At 39.4% G+C, this 15,879-nt stretch overlaps 1 protein-coding gene across 1 annotated transcript; it reads left to right on the top strand.

Annotated features, from left to right (window-relative positions):
- The first annotated feature begins 789 nt into the window (after nt 1-789).
- On the top strand, nt 790-15,317 carry LOC126408762 (uncharacterized). The gene is made up of 8 exons (XM_050074434.1): nt 790-822; nt 3,354-3,382; nt 4,682-4,746; nt 7,051-7,350; nt 9,482-9,763; nt 12,467-12,589; nt 12,729-12,789; nt 12,946-15,317. Exons 1-8 carry the CDS (start codon nt 820-822, stop codon nt 12,971-12,973), a joined length of 891 nt encoding a protein of 296 aa, XP_049930391.1. The 5' UTR covers nt 790-819; the 3' UTR covers nt 12,974-15,317.
- The last annotated feature ends 562 nt before the right edge of the window (nt 15,318-15,879 follow it).

The following is a 15,879-nucleotide window of genomic DNA, read 5'->3' as shown; positions in this document are numbered from 1 at the left end:
GGTGAAGACTAAACAAAAGGTTTTTCTCAGGAAGAAAAATCCTTGTTTCCACTTCTCCCCTGTCATGTCTTAAGTCAGACTGTGTAATACTGGTTGACCTTGTCATTAAACTTAAGTTAACTTAGGTCTTTTGTTTCCTCTTCCCCTCTCACTTAGCAGACTCTGGCTCTGATGCACCTCTGCCCATTGTGACATGTTCCAAAACACATCGTCAAAAAAACACCAAACAAATAAACATGGCAACAGAATAGTTTGGATGCATCCCAACTGTTATCTGCCATGATTAATCATTACGATCCCATCCAAAGAATGATAGTAGGTCGGCTGATACTGAACTTCTAAGCAGACAGGGAAGTTCATCGAGCTTCCTGATATCATCTGTAGCACCACTAAACGTAGTGAAAGCAGGCGCAGTCATGTGCAAATCCAACTCTCACACTTACATGCTCCTGTGGAAGCCCTCTTCAAGCTGCTCAACAGTAAGTTATTCACAGCAAAATAAACCTTAGCTACATATATTACATTTGTTACAACAGGTCTGTTTAACAGTAGGCATTATGACATATGGGGTTCATGTTGGCTGGATGGATTACTGACACTTGAATAGAATTGAGCCATTGTTAACCTTTCCTTACTATGAGTAGTAAGGCTGACACCAAGTGTTTTGTCATAGATTGCTGACTGTATGTGATTAAAATAAAGGATTAAAAAAGCAGTCAAATGACTCATTCAGCTCCACCCATGTTGTTTTTTATGAGGAGGAAGTTTCGTTCTCTTACTCTTACTCGGTCACACTGTCAGTGGAGGCGACACATCACAATGGTAAGAGCTGTTTTTTTTCCCTCTTTCTTTTCTCTTGTCTCTTTTAAAACCAGTTCATTTTATTACAGTGAATAAGGCTGTTATTTTGTGTCATGTTGAGGTCAGAAAGGAAGACTCTTTCTCATGTATTTAGTTTTCTGTATGAAAGACATACTTGAAATTCCATTGAGCAGAAGCCCGTGAACACTGTATGTTTGGAGGTGTGTATGAGTGTGTGGATGCGTGTGTGTGTCGGCTTGGTGCTTCCCATCTAAATCTCGGCAGGAAGAGCTTGTTTCTGAGTGCCCTGTGGCAGTTTAAGTTGCTAGATCGTTGCATGCAGCGGAAGAAAAATCTAGTTAGTTATACTCATAAGTAAACTAACAGCTGCATGCAAATCACAGCATCATTTTAGCCTCTGCAAGACTGATCTATTTCACAGTGCAAATATGTGCCACTGATATTTACCCAGCTTTGTGTGTATGACAATATTTGCTCTATAAGAGATAGAAAGTGAATGCTATGAGTGTGTTCGCAGTGTAAACACATTTAATGATTTCTTCCTGACTGGCTTAGTTAAAGGATAACGAGGCAGAGCTAGAGTTGAAGATACACTTACTGTCTGAATGGGATTATGAAAAAGGTATCTAGTGTGTATGATACTGCTGGAATCTAAAATGAGAAAGGAAATAGAAAGTGAGCGTGTGATTTTTTCTTTCTTGACTATAAAAGTTTCAGCTGTGAGGCAACAGCAGCTCAACAAGAAAACCTCTCTTGCCACAGGTCTCTCACCACAGTTTGATCGGTTTCACCCGACAGAAAATATTTGCTTTCCTCTCTACTTTAACACTCATGAAGCATTGTACAGCTCCCACTTCAAAAAGATATGAAACTCCATGTGAGATTAATTGAACGTGTGAAGGTGGTATGTGGTTTCTTAGCTTTTCTGACTGGCCAAAGGCATGCTTGGATTGATTGCCTTGAAAAAATACAGCAGAAGTAGTGCTTCGAAAATCGTGTTGCGTCATGTGGGATTCCCCAGACTAATACAGCTCCAGTGTGTGAACGTGTAATCAATCATCGGTATAATGACTATAGGCAGAAGTGGTAGAAGAGTATACACACACACGAGTACACACACACACACACACACGCACACATACCACAGTCAGTCAGTGCTCTCTGCTTTGTCATATATCTTTACTTGGATTCGTATACATTGTATTGTACAATACATTCAAACTATAGCCTCACAAATTGCTCTAGAGTTGGTTTAACACCTTTCTGACAGTCTCAACAAAGAAACTTGACATAAGCTGTCACAAAGGTATAATCAATGCAGAGTTATTATATCAGTTTGGATAATTATTGTAGCTGCCGGTGTAGCAACAGACACAGAGTCACAGAAATCTCGCAAAACGAAACCATCATCACAATCATTTCAAACTGTAGAAGCCACGATGCCTTTTGCTTATTTTAGCCTCATAATGAATCAAAAAATTCCACAGTTATTAATAAGACTTTCATGATCCATCTGGTATAAGTTTTCCTGAAACTGAACACAGTGTGGAGTACTTTAGGTAATTATACGGGGCCCTTGGGAATTCCCTCAGTTGTGGTTTCTATTAAGGGAAGACACTGCTGGTCATTCTGAAGCAAGGTGCTTCCCCTGGAGTTTCTGAGAAGGTTCTACTTTTTTTGTTGTTGTTGTTGAAAAGCACTTGATTTTCTGTGAATTTGTTTTAACCGCAAAACTCAAAAGAGTGACAGCAGCCTGTGTACTTTCTAGATTGTATGTACTGGATTTATGAGTAATGTGAAACCAGGTGCTTATAAAGATAAGGAATGTGACAGACTTTGATTGGCAGACTTTTACTGCCCCTTTCCTTGTATATACTGCGTTACACCACAGCCTGCATCTAAAACAATTCAGATGATCTCTTCCACCTGGGAATTTCCTGAAAGTTTAGGTCTACCGACATGCATGTCTTTCAGGAAATTGAGCATTTGATCACTTAAACACAAAAGTATGCACGACCTGAAACAATATATGTGGTAATTTCTGATACTTTCAGCATTGGGTTTCTTTGATACCACACACAAAATAAAAGAATACTAGAAGGCGCTGTCTGAAACTAGCAGGTACACTAATGCACACCTCATTGGGACTTTCCTCTCGCTTCATGTTTGCTGAAAACACTGTTTGGATGTTTTCTTTCAGCGTGACAGAAACCACTTTCCTTCACAAGACTGACTGTAACGGGCCGGATATATATTTCAGATAAGACTGAGTTTTGTTTGTGTATAGATTCACAGATTGCACAAAACAAGACAATATGCAATGAACTGAAACAAACCTGTGGTTGTTTGAGAGGAGCTGGTTGGGTGTGTTTTAAGCAACTGCAGCACTAGGCCTACTCTTGTACTTTAATATGAACATTTATGAAAAATTTAGAGCAAACAGGATTTACTGCCTGGTTAATGTTACAGTGCACTGATTTAAAAGATAATCAGTCCTATCCCAGTGATTAACCTGTTCGTCTTTTCAACAGGCATCCTGTTGCAACACGCAGTGTTTTCTGTAAGTACCCCTGCCATTTTCTGTCATTTGAAATCAGCAGTAGACATTACAATGCTGTGACTCACTTGACATCTATTTCAAAACGGTCAGCATTGTTCTACCATGTTTATAGTGTTAGAGAATGATGTCATAACCTGAATTTCAACCGTTGTCAGCATTTTTCTAATTTTTATTTGGGTGTGGCGCCTAAGAAGACTTCCACATAACAGTCAGTGGTGTAGTCATGGAAATTGGCACTAATCTGGTTCATGTGAGTGTCAAACATCTTACTGTAAGGCAAGCACAATGGATAGCCAGGAAACCACCAAATATGTCCTTCCAGCTCCCATCCGTCTGAGCTGAGGACTAAGTGAGACAAAGGTTTCCTCATAACACAAATAACCCCTTTTCCACTGGACAAAACCCCCACAAACACCCACTAACATCTGGCTTTTGTCTTTAGTGGGAAAAATCACCATCAGTTTTCACTGGCCTCTGTGCTGCCTTCTACTGATTACTCACCTTTTTTCCAGCATGTTTGTGTCATAGAACATAACACACCAGTAAAAAAAGGTATACTTGTCTACTGGTAATGGAAAAGTTGTTTATCACCTATTCTTTCCCACATTTAAAAAAAACATCATATACACACAAATTTCGCTGGAGAAGGGAACAGACTCCATTTAGCTGCAACTGTGATTAACTCTTGGATTGTACTACTACTGAAATAATCCAATGGTTGCCAACATAATTCCAATGTAAAGCGATGAACCTAACAATAATACAATATGCTTGTGACGCTACATGACTCAGTGGAGCTATTGCTTCTGGTATCGAGGGTCATCACCTGAAGCTCCAGCGCTAAAACTGTATGACAGCAACATGGACCCAGATTATCTATCAGGATAAGGATACTGAGAACTGAGAGTTAATGTATTTCCTGTAATAAACTCCCAGAAAGTGGGCTAGCATGCTCACATATTCATACATTCATAACCATATTGCTAAACCAAATGTGGGGCTTTAGAGTAGAGGTGGAATAGTCGTTTCAGCGTTAGAAAGAATGAGGGTTGTTGACAGAGGAGGATAGGTTCAGTCAATATGAGCACGTGTGGTTTCAGAGGCAGCGTACTCTGGCACTCAATTACAGTATCTCTGGGCACAGGGCCAGAGGAATTTAAGTATTAAGTATTAAGTAAGGAAGTGATTTCTTATGGGGAAGGCTATCTGAATTGAATTAATGCATCAATATGTGTCACCGTAATGCCCCCAAGTTACCTGCGTAACCATGTAAATAATTATGTTTCCTCCTCTTCCAAGAAACGGAAAGTTTCCCCTCCAGCTGCTGATTGTTTTGACTATGACAACGCACTTGGCTGACACAGGTGAGCAGCGCCGTCATAACAGTGCATTTACGACACACATTTATCTTGGTTTCATAGATACCAGTTATTTATCTAAGTAGATCACACATGCAAAAGGACTAGCAGTATCACAGCAGTACTTGATCACAGTCACACCAGCAAAGCAGCACCAAATGTATTACAAGTAGCTCCAGATAAATTAACTACATATAATGCGAGAGATTTCTTCACTGAGATGAACACACAAATAATTATTATCCAACTCTTTTGTTCTCTTTTATCACTTTGTTTTGGCATTTTCGGAAATATACTTATTTGCTTTCTTGTCGATGATCTTCACATCACGGCGAGAAAGCCTAACTATTCAGTAACCATTCCTATAAGGCCCATAATTTTACTATTACAGTCCCACTGCTCTCATCAATCCTACATCTGTTTTCAACAGAATATTTGACTTATGACAACTCTAAGCTACCAAACGACTGCCCTGGGGGGGCAATCAAAATGGAGCTTAAAGCTACAGCTGGTAACTTCTATGAAAATAACTTCATAGGTCATAGGTACTAAAACTGTCACTATGTTCTGAAAGAAAATATGAAATAGAAATCAAGATTCTTTTACTTCATGGCCTGTTTCTCACCTCAAATGTTTTCAGAAACATATTTTAGTGTACTGTTTAGCTGTAAAATGTTTGTGACCCGGCCGCCATGTTGGATAAATGTTGTCCAAAGTACTGCCCACTCACTCATTTTACAGCCAAACAATACACTAAAATATCCATCCATCCATTTTCGTAACCCCTTATCGTCTCGAGGGTCGCAGGGGGACTGGAGCCTATCCCAGCTGACATTGGGTGAGAGGCAGGTCTTGGACCTCCTGGACAGGTCGCCAGACTATCACAGGGCTGACACATAGAGACAGACAACTATTCACACTCACATTTACACCTAAGAACAATTTAGAGTCATGCATAAAGGCCTACATGTCTTTGGACTGTGGGAGGAAGCCAGAGTACCCAGCGAAAAACCACGCTGACACGGGGAGAACATGCAAACTCAGCACAGAAGGGCTCCCTCCTGGGATCGAACCAGGAACCCACTTGCTGTGAGGCGACAGTGCTAACCACCACAGCACTGTGCCGCCCACACTAAAATATGTTTCTGAAAACATTTGAGGTGAGAAATGGGCAATGCAGTTACAGAATCTTGATTAACATTCGATCAGCGCTGCCTAGTTTGACAGTTTGACTGCAGTTTACAAGCAGTGACTGACATGATTGACAGCTGTGTTAGAGACTCCTCTGCTCTGATTGGTTGATTTCATTCATGTGTGGTAAGGCCAGTAGGAGTGTTACAAGGCAATAGCATACCTAGTGATAGCAGTGTTGGCAGCAGAAATCAGGACAGTTTATTCGGCCCAATTCTGGGGCATAATTAACGCTGGGGCATAATTAAGGCTAGGGCAGCCAGATGCAGCCCAACTTACTTCTTCTGGTGTGCCAAGTTTGGGCCGATGCTGGGCCAGCTCATTTTGGCTACCTCAGTAGGAATGTGATTTTTTTTTTTCAGATTATTTCTCTCATTTAATGCTATGTAAATGTAAAGGCAGTTTCAGCAAATATAACAAAAACGTTAAAAAAAGTTACCAACTACAGCTTTGATGGGGTGGCCAAGAACACACATACACACAGTGACAACGAAAAGTAAAACTTTCAGCACGCTGTAACGTCACTTTCGATATAGTGACCTTATGATCATTTATACATACGAAAAGGACTCTGATAGCTGCGTACTTTACACAAACAGGCAAACAGGCTGAAGAGGAACTGAAAATTAGTCTAACACGTCATAAAGAGGAGCTATCAAAAAAAAAAAGCCTTGACCAAAAACCCTGACCTTTACACACGCCCACAGCTGTTAACTTAAAGTACAATGCTTAGCTTTATTTCAAATCAAATAATAAAGATAGCAAACCATTTTGGTCATGGTTTCTGTTAAGCAACATAACCAACATTTCGGCTTGTTTCATGTTACACTTCACACATCATTAGTCTTTCAATCCTCACTTACATTTAGGCTACTTTAAGCAATCATGGTGCATAGTGTCTATAATATATTTAACAAAAATGCTACCAACTCAGACATTATGTGAAACACAATTTGCCTGCAGTTAAAGATGACACATTTCTGATGTTAAATAGCCTAAAATTGTATCTTGTGTACAAGGTCTTGCATTCATTTCTCACTTAAGACAATTTCATTCTGTGTCATAAAAGGTTTCCCTGCATGCTCTGACCCTTTGCCCCCTCTTACTTTTCTTTTTCAGAAACTGCTGCTCCTGTTGAGCTCAGAGGGGAGGTTGGTGGGAATGTGACCATTCGGTGCCCTGTTGACCGAGAAAGGCCATTAATATTTTTGTACTTTCAGCGGGGAAATATATTTGTGAATGGCTACCATGCATCAAGACCACTAACAAACACATGGGAGAACACCAGAGTGGATCACGACATGACCATGCTCATGCAAGATTTAAATGTCTCTCACAGTGGCAACTATCAGTGTCATATCCTCTACCATGGTGGTGGGATTAATGAAAACCATACACTCATCCATCTGAGTGTCACAGGTATGTGTTTAAATGTATTTGATAGTTTGAGTTTTAGGTTGTAAGAAGTTTCTGTTTCTAACTATTTACAGTAGGAATGATGCAGTATACTGCACATATATTCTGAGTTAGGCATTTCTCTAGCTCATTTCTAACATCAGAAGTGAAAAATAGTTTTTAACCCTGAGAGTGGTGCAGATGAGACGGATTTGTTTTTTTTTTTAATTTTCAACAAGTATGTGAAAATCTGTCAAACTGAAATATTTCTGTTCTGCTAGAAAAAAAAACCTCTTTTAAAACCTAGAAATCAGTTCTCCAGCTCTAGCCTAGTCCTGTCTCCTAGAAATTAATTTCTAATTTAAAACAGCATATGCGATAAAGGGAAACATAATGCTGAGCAAACTGCATTTTCTACTAAAATAAAAAGGAAATGAAAATGTTGATACTTACATACGTAATACGCACCAGCAAAATGTTCACAGATAATGTATTTACATTGTTTCCGCCAAAATAGGCAATCTTGCAATACAATACCCACTGGTGGTGATCACTTGGCAGCCACCGGTGCTGAAAAATGAAGCCAATGCGGAAATGCCAAAAGCTGCAAATCCTCAAATGGCTACTTGAGGCTGGCTCCAGAAGCAAGTAAATACCCACAGACACATGTTAAAATGCCCAGCTTTACAGCAAAAATAAAAGACGCAGAAAAATAAAAAACTGAACGGGGGGTGAATGTTTGTATTACTCACCCGTTTACATTTTATTAAGGCATAAAATTACACATATTTAAGGTAAATGGATGGACGTGTACAGTGCCTCTCTAGTCATCTGACCACTCAAAGCGCTCTTTACACTTCGAGTCACAGTCACCCATTGACACACGCATTCACACACTGGTGGCAGAGGCTACCATACAAGGTGCCACCTGCCACTAACACACCGATGGAACAGCCATCGGGAGCAATTTGGGGTTCAGTATCTTGCTCAAGGATACTTCAACATGCAGACTGGAGGAGCCGGGGATCGAATTGCTGATGTTCCAAGTAGTAGATGACCTGCTTTACCTATGAGCCACAGCCGCTGGGTGGGGCTGCTTTGAGTGACTTTCTGTCTGCGAGGCGTTGCTACAATCAGTGAGTCAGATACCCCCCTCACTCCTCTATAGCTCCACCCTCTCGTCCAAATACTCTGTGGTAGTGACTATAGCTTTTTTTTGTTTTCATTACCTTTTTTTTTTTAAATTAACATTTAACCGAAATTACAATCTTTCCCTGACCTTAACCAAAATCGCCTTAACCTAAAACAAAAGTCTTTGTCATTACGTGTTTTTTGTTGTTGTTGTTGTTGTTGTTGTTGTTGTTTTAATTGAAATGTAACTGGAACCGTGATCTCTCCTCAACCAAGGTGCTTTTGTTGCCTAAACCTAGGAGAGGGGTCTGGACGTGAACCCAATGTTCTGGTGTCAGAGTCCTGCCCTTTGTGCGCCTGTCATCCTCCCCAGCAACCTCCTTTCAAAGCCGACACGGCACATGAATGTAGTGTTTCGTTTCCGTAAAGAAACACCTCTTCAACATAATCCAGGCCACACAACACACAACAACCACAACAACCTAAAAAAGAAAGCAGTTTAGTAACTTACAAACGTAATTTCTGGGAGACAGGGTTGCCTAGCCAGCTGGATCTAAAGGTAATCCTTTGCCATGCGAGTATTAAACCTTGATTTCATTGTCAATTAGCTGTACGTGTTAAAGCGGGGATATGCTGGTTGAGGTAAAGGAAATCTCACTCACAGGACAATTCATGACAAGTATTCTCCAAGCCCATTTATTCAGGGATGAAGCAGTCTGGAGTCCATCCTAGCATGACATTTAAAAAAGCAGGGAAACTCTCGATAGGTTATCTATCACATAACCACCATTGTGAACAGACTTAAAATAATTCCAGTATAATTCTAAAAAAAAATCCCTTTTTTTAAGCCTTTAAGCCATCATTCTCTCAGTAATAGTGAATCACAACTGAGGGGTTTGTGAAAAACCCCTTGCATCATTAAAAAGCTGAATAGTGAAACATGGTCATTTACAGAAACCTTGACATGTTGGACATACAACCTGCAACCTGACAGTGCTTTTTTTTCTCTGCCGCTCTCTCCTAGCAAACTACAGCAAACCCACACTAACGGTGAACTGTGGCAGTGAAAACCATCGCTTCAGTTGCTGGGCGACGTGTGCCTCACATGGCGGTTACCCAGGCACCAAGGTGACATGGACCATACCAGAAAGTCAGACATGGAGGGAAGTGAACAACACTGCAATGCCAGATCCACACACTATGCTGGTTAACAGCTCCAGCACCGCGTTCTTCAACTGCTCCAACGTCAAGCTGACATCCCTCAGCTGCTCTGTGGGCGGCGTCACCTCCGAGATGTTACCAGTCTGTAAGTGATTCAAAAACAAACAAACAGTCCCAATGGTTTCTCCACCAAAATCAGTTTCATGTATTGACCCCTTGGTAAGTTTTGGGAAGTGTGAATAATAATGGAAACCCCTTGCACAGATGCCCTTTGATGACTACTATTCAAGGAATGTGTGAGGGATTTTTTATTGCATCCTTTTACATCCTGGTAATGTTTGAATTCTGTGAGGTTATTCCTTAGCATGACATGACCAAGATACTGTAGCCAAGCCAACGGGTCTATGAGGATGGAATCAGGCACAGGTGTGCTATGAGCTTAAATGCTAACAATGAAAATGCTGTTGTTCACCATGGGTTAGCATGCTAAAATTGCTAATTAGCCACAGACACAACTGAAGCTGCTGGGAATTTTTTGACCTGATGATGGTACTAGATGAAAAGTCACAATAGGTTTTAAAGTCTGTACAAAATTTCCAATCTGACATTTTTCAGTCTCGGCCAGAGTGGTGAGTTGACCAACCAACTTGAGCTAAAATGCTGCTGGATCACATGTTTAGGTTTCTCATTTCTAAGGAATCTGTAGACCAAATCACTGTGACGTCACACTATCACTTCCAGATAGACAACTTCCAGTCATTTTGAATTGCAGAGATATGTGAAATTGGCAAACTTGGTTAGAGTATTCCAGTTGTCATTTTCAGCTGTAACTGTACCGTTTGAAGATATATAAAAACAGTGGTCGGACCTTTCTGACGTTACTGCTGTGCTTATTTTATGTACTCAGTCGCTCCAGTAATGTCCTTTATAAACCAAATCTCCCAGCATGGAAGTTACCAATGTACCGCTGTGGACGGGGGCCCCAGCACATTTTAGCCACCTAAAAAACCTACCGCAAAAAAATCAATATCAATTTAAGTATACGCTACATTTGGAGTGTTTTCACCACTTTACCTTACACACCAACCAATCGAGACAGTGGTAGACCAGCAACTCCTGTGTCCTAAAATGACTTTTGTAAATAGAGTCTGGTGGCTTTGAGATCACGGCTTCACTTCCTCATTTGAAAGGGCTGTCTGACGGCAAGGTAAAGCAGTTAAAATATTCTAAGAATAACATACACTTAACTTTAAGTTAAGTTTATTCACTTTATTAATCCCCCTGAGGGGAAATTCAATGTTTTCACTCTTGCTTGTCAATTACACACAGGTCNATGCTCCATATTTTGGTCTGGACGGGGACTCGAAAGGCGACCCTCCGGTTCCCAACCCAAGTCCCTATGGACTGAGCTACTGCCGCCCCCCCCGCCACTTAAACAGATAAACAGCTATGTGCCTTTGCTTTACGTACATGGGGATCATATATATATATATATATATATATACATATATACATATATTTATATATGTATATGTATATGGCCAGTTTCCCAAGTTCCTCATGTTTTCTGACTTAAAGCAGATGATACCAGAATTTAAATTCAGTCATTTGTGTTATAGTATTAAACTCACAAAAAGTTAAACTCACCTTAATTGTATTTGGATTGAATCAGGAATGAAAGAAATCTTAAAACCAGGGAATATATAAACCAACACTATCTGCGTGGCCATCAAGAGAGAAAATGTTTTTTAGGTTGTTGTATTTTTTATTTTTATTTTTTTGGTAATTTGGGTGGACTGATACTTTAAAGGACTCTGTCACTTCTGATTTATATTTCTTTTGTCAACAAAATTTATGCAAAGAATAAAACCAACAATGAACTGATGTAGCTATATTCTTCTGTGCCATAGAGCTCCATTATTATTCAATAACTATTTAATGAGCCAAATAATCGCTACCATGAACGTGGGCAGTGTAGCTTACATTGAGTCAGTCCTGTATACACAGAACACTCACTAGCGCATCAAATGTGTATTAATAGACAGTTAAAAATAGTCCCAAACAAATACAAAATGTGCTCCTACTTGAGGAATATTTGCTTAAAACAACAGTGTTCAGCTGTTTTCGGAAATCATTTACCCTTTTAAAAACGAAACTATATGTGTTATATATATAATGATGTGTAGGTTGAGTTCCTGTGGTTGCCTTCCAGAATCACAATCTGCAATACATATAAGGAGTTACAATAAAATTTCCTACATGACAGTAATGTATCACCACATATTTATAGTAAGTATAAAGCTGGAAGTTCACCAAATTGTCCTAACTGTAAAACGTATGTAGGCACTAGTTACCTGTGGGAGTGCGACAAAATTCAGTTATTGTGGAGGACAGTATGGTTTAGTCCCCAATACAGACATTGATCCAATTTTTATCCATTATATTTCAGTCCAAGTGATTCCAACGGTTCCATCCACTTCTGTAGAAAAAGCTGAGTCCTTTCAGAGTCACAACCTCAGAGACCAAAGATTTCCACATAGAAACAGAAAGAGGGTCGCCCCAAACCCATTTCATCTCACCAGCATTAAAAGCCATTGAACCATGCTGTTTAAGAGAGTCACGGATATGTCTAAGCAGATATAAAAGTGGATTTGCTGACACCTGTTGACCTGTTGCTGTACTGATGTTAGTGAAAATGTTGAGAGGACTAACTAAGTACGACACTGTCAGTTTTGGTCTCTTAATGGGATTTGTTGACAACATATGATATAACACATTGCTTATGCTTTTAAGCTCACCTGTCCCAGTTCACGTTTTTGACTGTGATAAACATTTTTCTCATCTGAAGGTACACCCAAAAAAACACCGGAAACGTTTAGTCCTCATGTGATAACAGCAGCCGTCTGTGCAGTGGTGGTGGCCATTATCATTGCACTGGTGCTCTGGTTCAAATGCAAGAAAGGACAGAGAAGTAAGGACATATATTGGGTTTGTCCCAGAGTAGCTGTTCTACACACATTTGCATATCTGTTTGTGAAAATAGAAAGATGGAAGTGTGAATGACTCAGAGACGGGCAAAAACTCACAGCAGTTTCTATTTTGGTTTTCAGGAGCAGCAGCAGCAGCAGTAGTAGCAGCAGCAGATGTGCAGCGAGGAAATGAACGTCAGGAGTAAGTGGTTGTTTGCAATTGCCAACATTGTGAAAGGTCACAATACACTGATTGCATTCATAAGTAATGTAAAATGTAAGCTGATAAGGAGCTCCATGAGATTAATGTTATCCCTCCCTTTCCTTTCCTTTCCTTTCTATTTTTCATGTTCTCCAGGGAATTAACAGTGCTCAATGAAACTTAAGAAGAGGGGAAAGACGCATCTTGAGTGCTGAATTGGCGAAGAGGGGTGTCAAAGTTCTAGGATCTAGAACTAAAATTGTATGTCACTCAAGTGTATGTTACATTAGTGACTGACTGGCTGCATAAAGGCATGAACGGCCAGTGTCCATAATGGTCAGTGACTCACTGGGGGCCGCATGCCGTCAACATTTCACTGACATTTGTGACTTTTAAGTGTTTGAGGAAGTATTCCTTATAAAGTATCCTTTTAAAGGTGATGTACAGTGCGTCATCCAACTGAGAATGGCTTACTTCTCAAAAAAGAGGACTTTTCCAGTGGTTTATGGTGAGATTGTGGTTGTATACTGGAAAACAGTGTCGGGGGAGCGGAGGTGGGGGTGAATGTACTTCCCAGCATCAGTGAAATCAAAAGCACAAGAAATGTAGAAATGTATGAAATATCTGTTTAATCTTTATGTGACCTCTACTGGATGGAGCAGGATATGTTACATGCTACAAGTGTTAATTTTTGACTGTGACTCATCTTTTTTAAATACAGTAAATTATTGTTGTTGCACTTTAAAGTCACCCGGAGCCTTTTTCTTAAGGGAATACCTCACCCCCAAAATGATCGCTTGTATATCAATTACTCACTCTGTGATCATTCATTGTAAAACTCAGTGAATCCAAAAAGGAGAAAATGGAGTCTGGGGCAGCCGATTTCAATGGAAGGCATGAGCAGAGTTCAAACGCACGTGCTTGCCAAGGCACGTTACTTCCATGCGGAACTGTTTAAACGCATGTACGGAGTCAACCGGATGCCCATTCATTCCTGTGGGTATCTCCGTGATATCCGATGTGCCTGCGAAACCCCTCCCCTCTGTAATATTGCGGCCCACAACTTGCTTCGAGTATGTTAAAAAAAAAACTTCTGAGGTGGATTTTGGAGGGACTGTATGACAGTGTGCTAGCTTAGCTAAAAGGCAGTTAACTAGCTAACAGGCTATTTTCTTCAATTCAGTTTCCTGTGTTGATTGTCAAGTGAGTTTGTATGATTAAAAAGAACTTGTTTATCTAGTTTTAACACATTACTCATTATCACTCGTTCAGCCGTTCATACGTTGTTTTGATTTTTTTTTAATTAAATATTTCATGAAACGTGCTATGTACGTGGTAGGTCCTGTTTCTGTCCCAGTAATGTTCCAAGGACATATTCCAAATTAGATGGCAAAAAACTGACAAAATTAGCCTCTCCCCTACAGATACAGGTAGTTTCTATCAGGTTTCTATCCATCCGTAAAGTAATGCACTTACTTGCGTTGGACACTAGAGGCGTCATCCGTATATTTACACAGCTACTACACATGGAATCAATAAAGGTGTATCTTATCTTATCTTATCTACGGAGCCCGGTCACATACTTAAGTGGAAATGAGGTGTAAATCGGAATGTTTATAATGAAAATGCATGTGTTGCATACGACTGGATTAATGAGACTCAGATTATACTGCATGAGTTGTGTGAGAATTTGTAAACAGATGTTTTGATATAGTTTTAAAGCCAGCTCCTGTTTACTTCAAATCATCAAGAGTATTGTCCGTTTTTGGATTCTTCGTTCACCATGTAACGTAAATGTAACGTTACACAAAGTAAGTGACTGATATTTGAATGGTCATTATGGTGGTGAAGTAGTTCTTCAAATATAGCCCTTTAGTGTTCGGATTTTTTATTTTTTTTTAATTTAATATATGCAATAGAACAGTCAATATTAGTCATGTCACATTAGAATCTGATTATTTTTGTTTTGAGGGTGATCAAAAAGGAGTGTTGTCTATCAGAAATCAGTAAAAAAAAAAAAAAAAAAAAAAGCTGTGAAAAATATGTGTCAATGCAGAAAAGATAGTCAGAACACATGAATTTGTGCTCTACAGTTTATTATGCAAGTTTTCTGCAATTGATTCCGGTATTCCAGGATTCCCCTGTAAGGTGCAATATTAAATACAAAGGGAAGGGGGGGTTCTTTATTAGTTAAATTGTTATTACCCTCATGATTAATATTGTAGCCCTTAAACAACTCTGACATTTTTTTTCCTCAGGTGACTGTTCTCATGTAAAATATTGCTATTTATTATTTTATATTATTTGCCGTGTTTACACTGTTTGGGGTAATTTTGGCTGTTAATCCTACTTCCTCGGAATTACCAAACCTTCTCAAAGGGCTGCTTTCATTTCCTAAATCTGTTAGGAACACTCCTTATGAATAGCTATTTTGAATTTGTCTTGTTTGTGTGGCATTTACATGACCTCTCAATCCTGCTCTGTCACTCGTTTTCATTCTTTGGTACTAAAATGTTCAACCAATTAAACTTGTGTCATTTATTTTTTGTGTTATGGGAAGAATTATAGATCCAATTCCCACATCACTTTTAAAAACATTTTATGGATTCTTCGAGGAACAGCTTTTAAATATTATAAATTACTCTCTTCAGATGGGTGTCTTCCCCACTTCCTTTAAAACGGCAGTGGTGAGGCCCCTTCTGAAGAAGAGTAAGTTACATCCCAACATTCTTAATAATTCCTGACCTGTATCCAACTTACTGTTTTTAAGTAAGATTTTAGAAAAACTAAGTAAATTATTTTTTAAGTATAAACAATATTTTAGAGAAATATCAATCTGGTTTTAGGATGAACCACAGTACCAAGACAGCCCTTTTAAAGATTTCAAATGACATCAGGTATAATGCAGATTCACAAACTCACTGTCTTGGTACTACTGGATCTAAGCGCTGCCTTTGATACAGTAGATCACCACATTTTATTAGACAGACTCAGAAACCTGGTCAGCCTCTCTGGTACTGTTTTTAATTGGTTCAGCTCTTATCTCACAGATTGATGTTTCTTTGTAAGTATGGATACATGTTCCTCCAG

Source organism: Epinephelus moara, chromosome 2 (genome assembly GCF_006386435.1).
Source record: "Epinephelus moara isolate mb chromosome 2, YSFRI_EMoa_1.0, whole genome shotgun sequence".
NCBI classification, from domain to species: domain Eukaryota; kingdom Metazoa; phylum Chordata; class Actinopteri; order Perciformes; family Serranidae; genus Epinephelus; species Epinephelus moara.
This window is presented reverse-complemented; position numbering and strand designations above follow the sequence as displayed.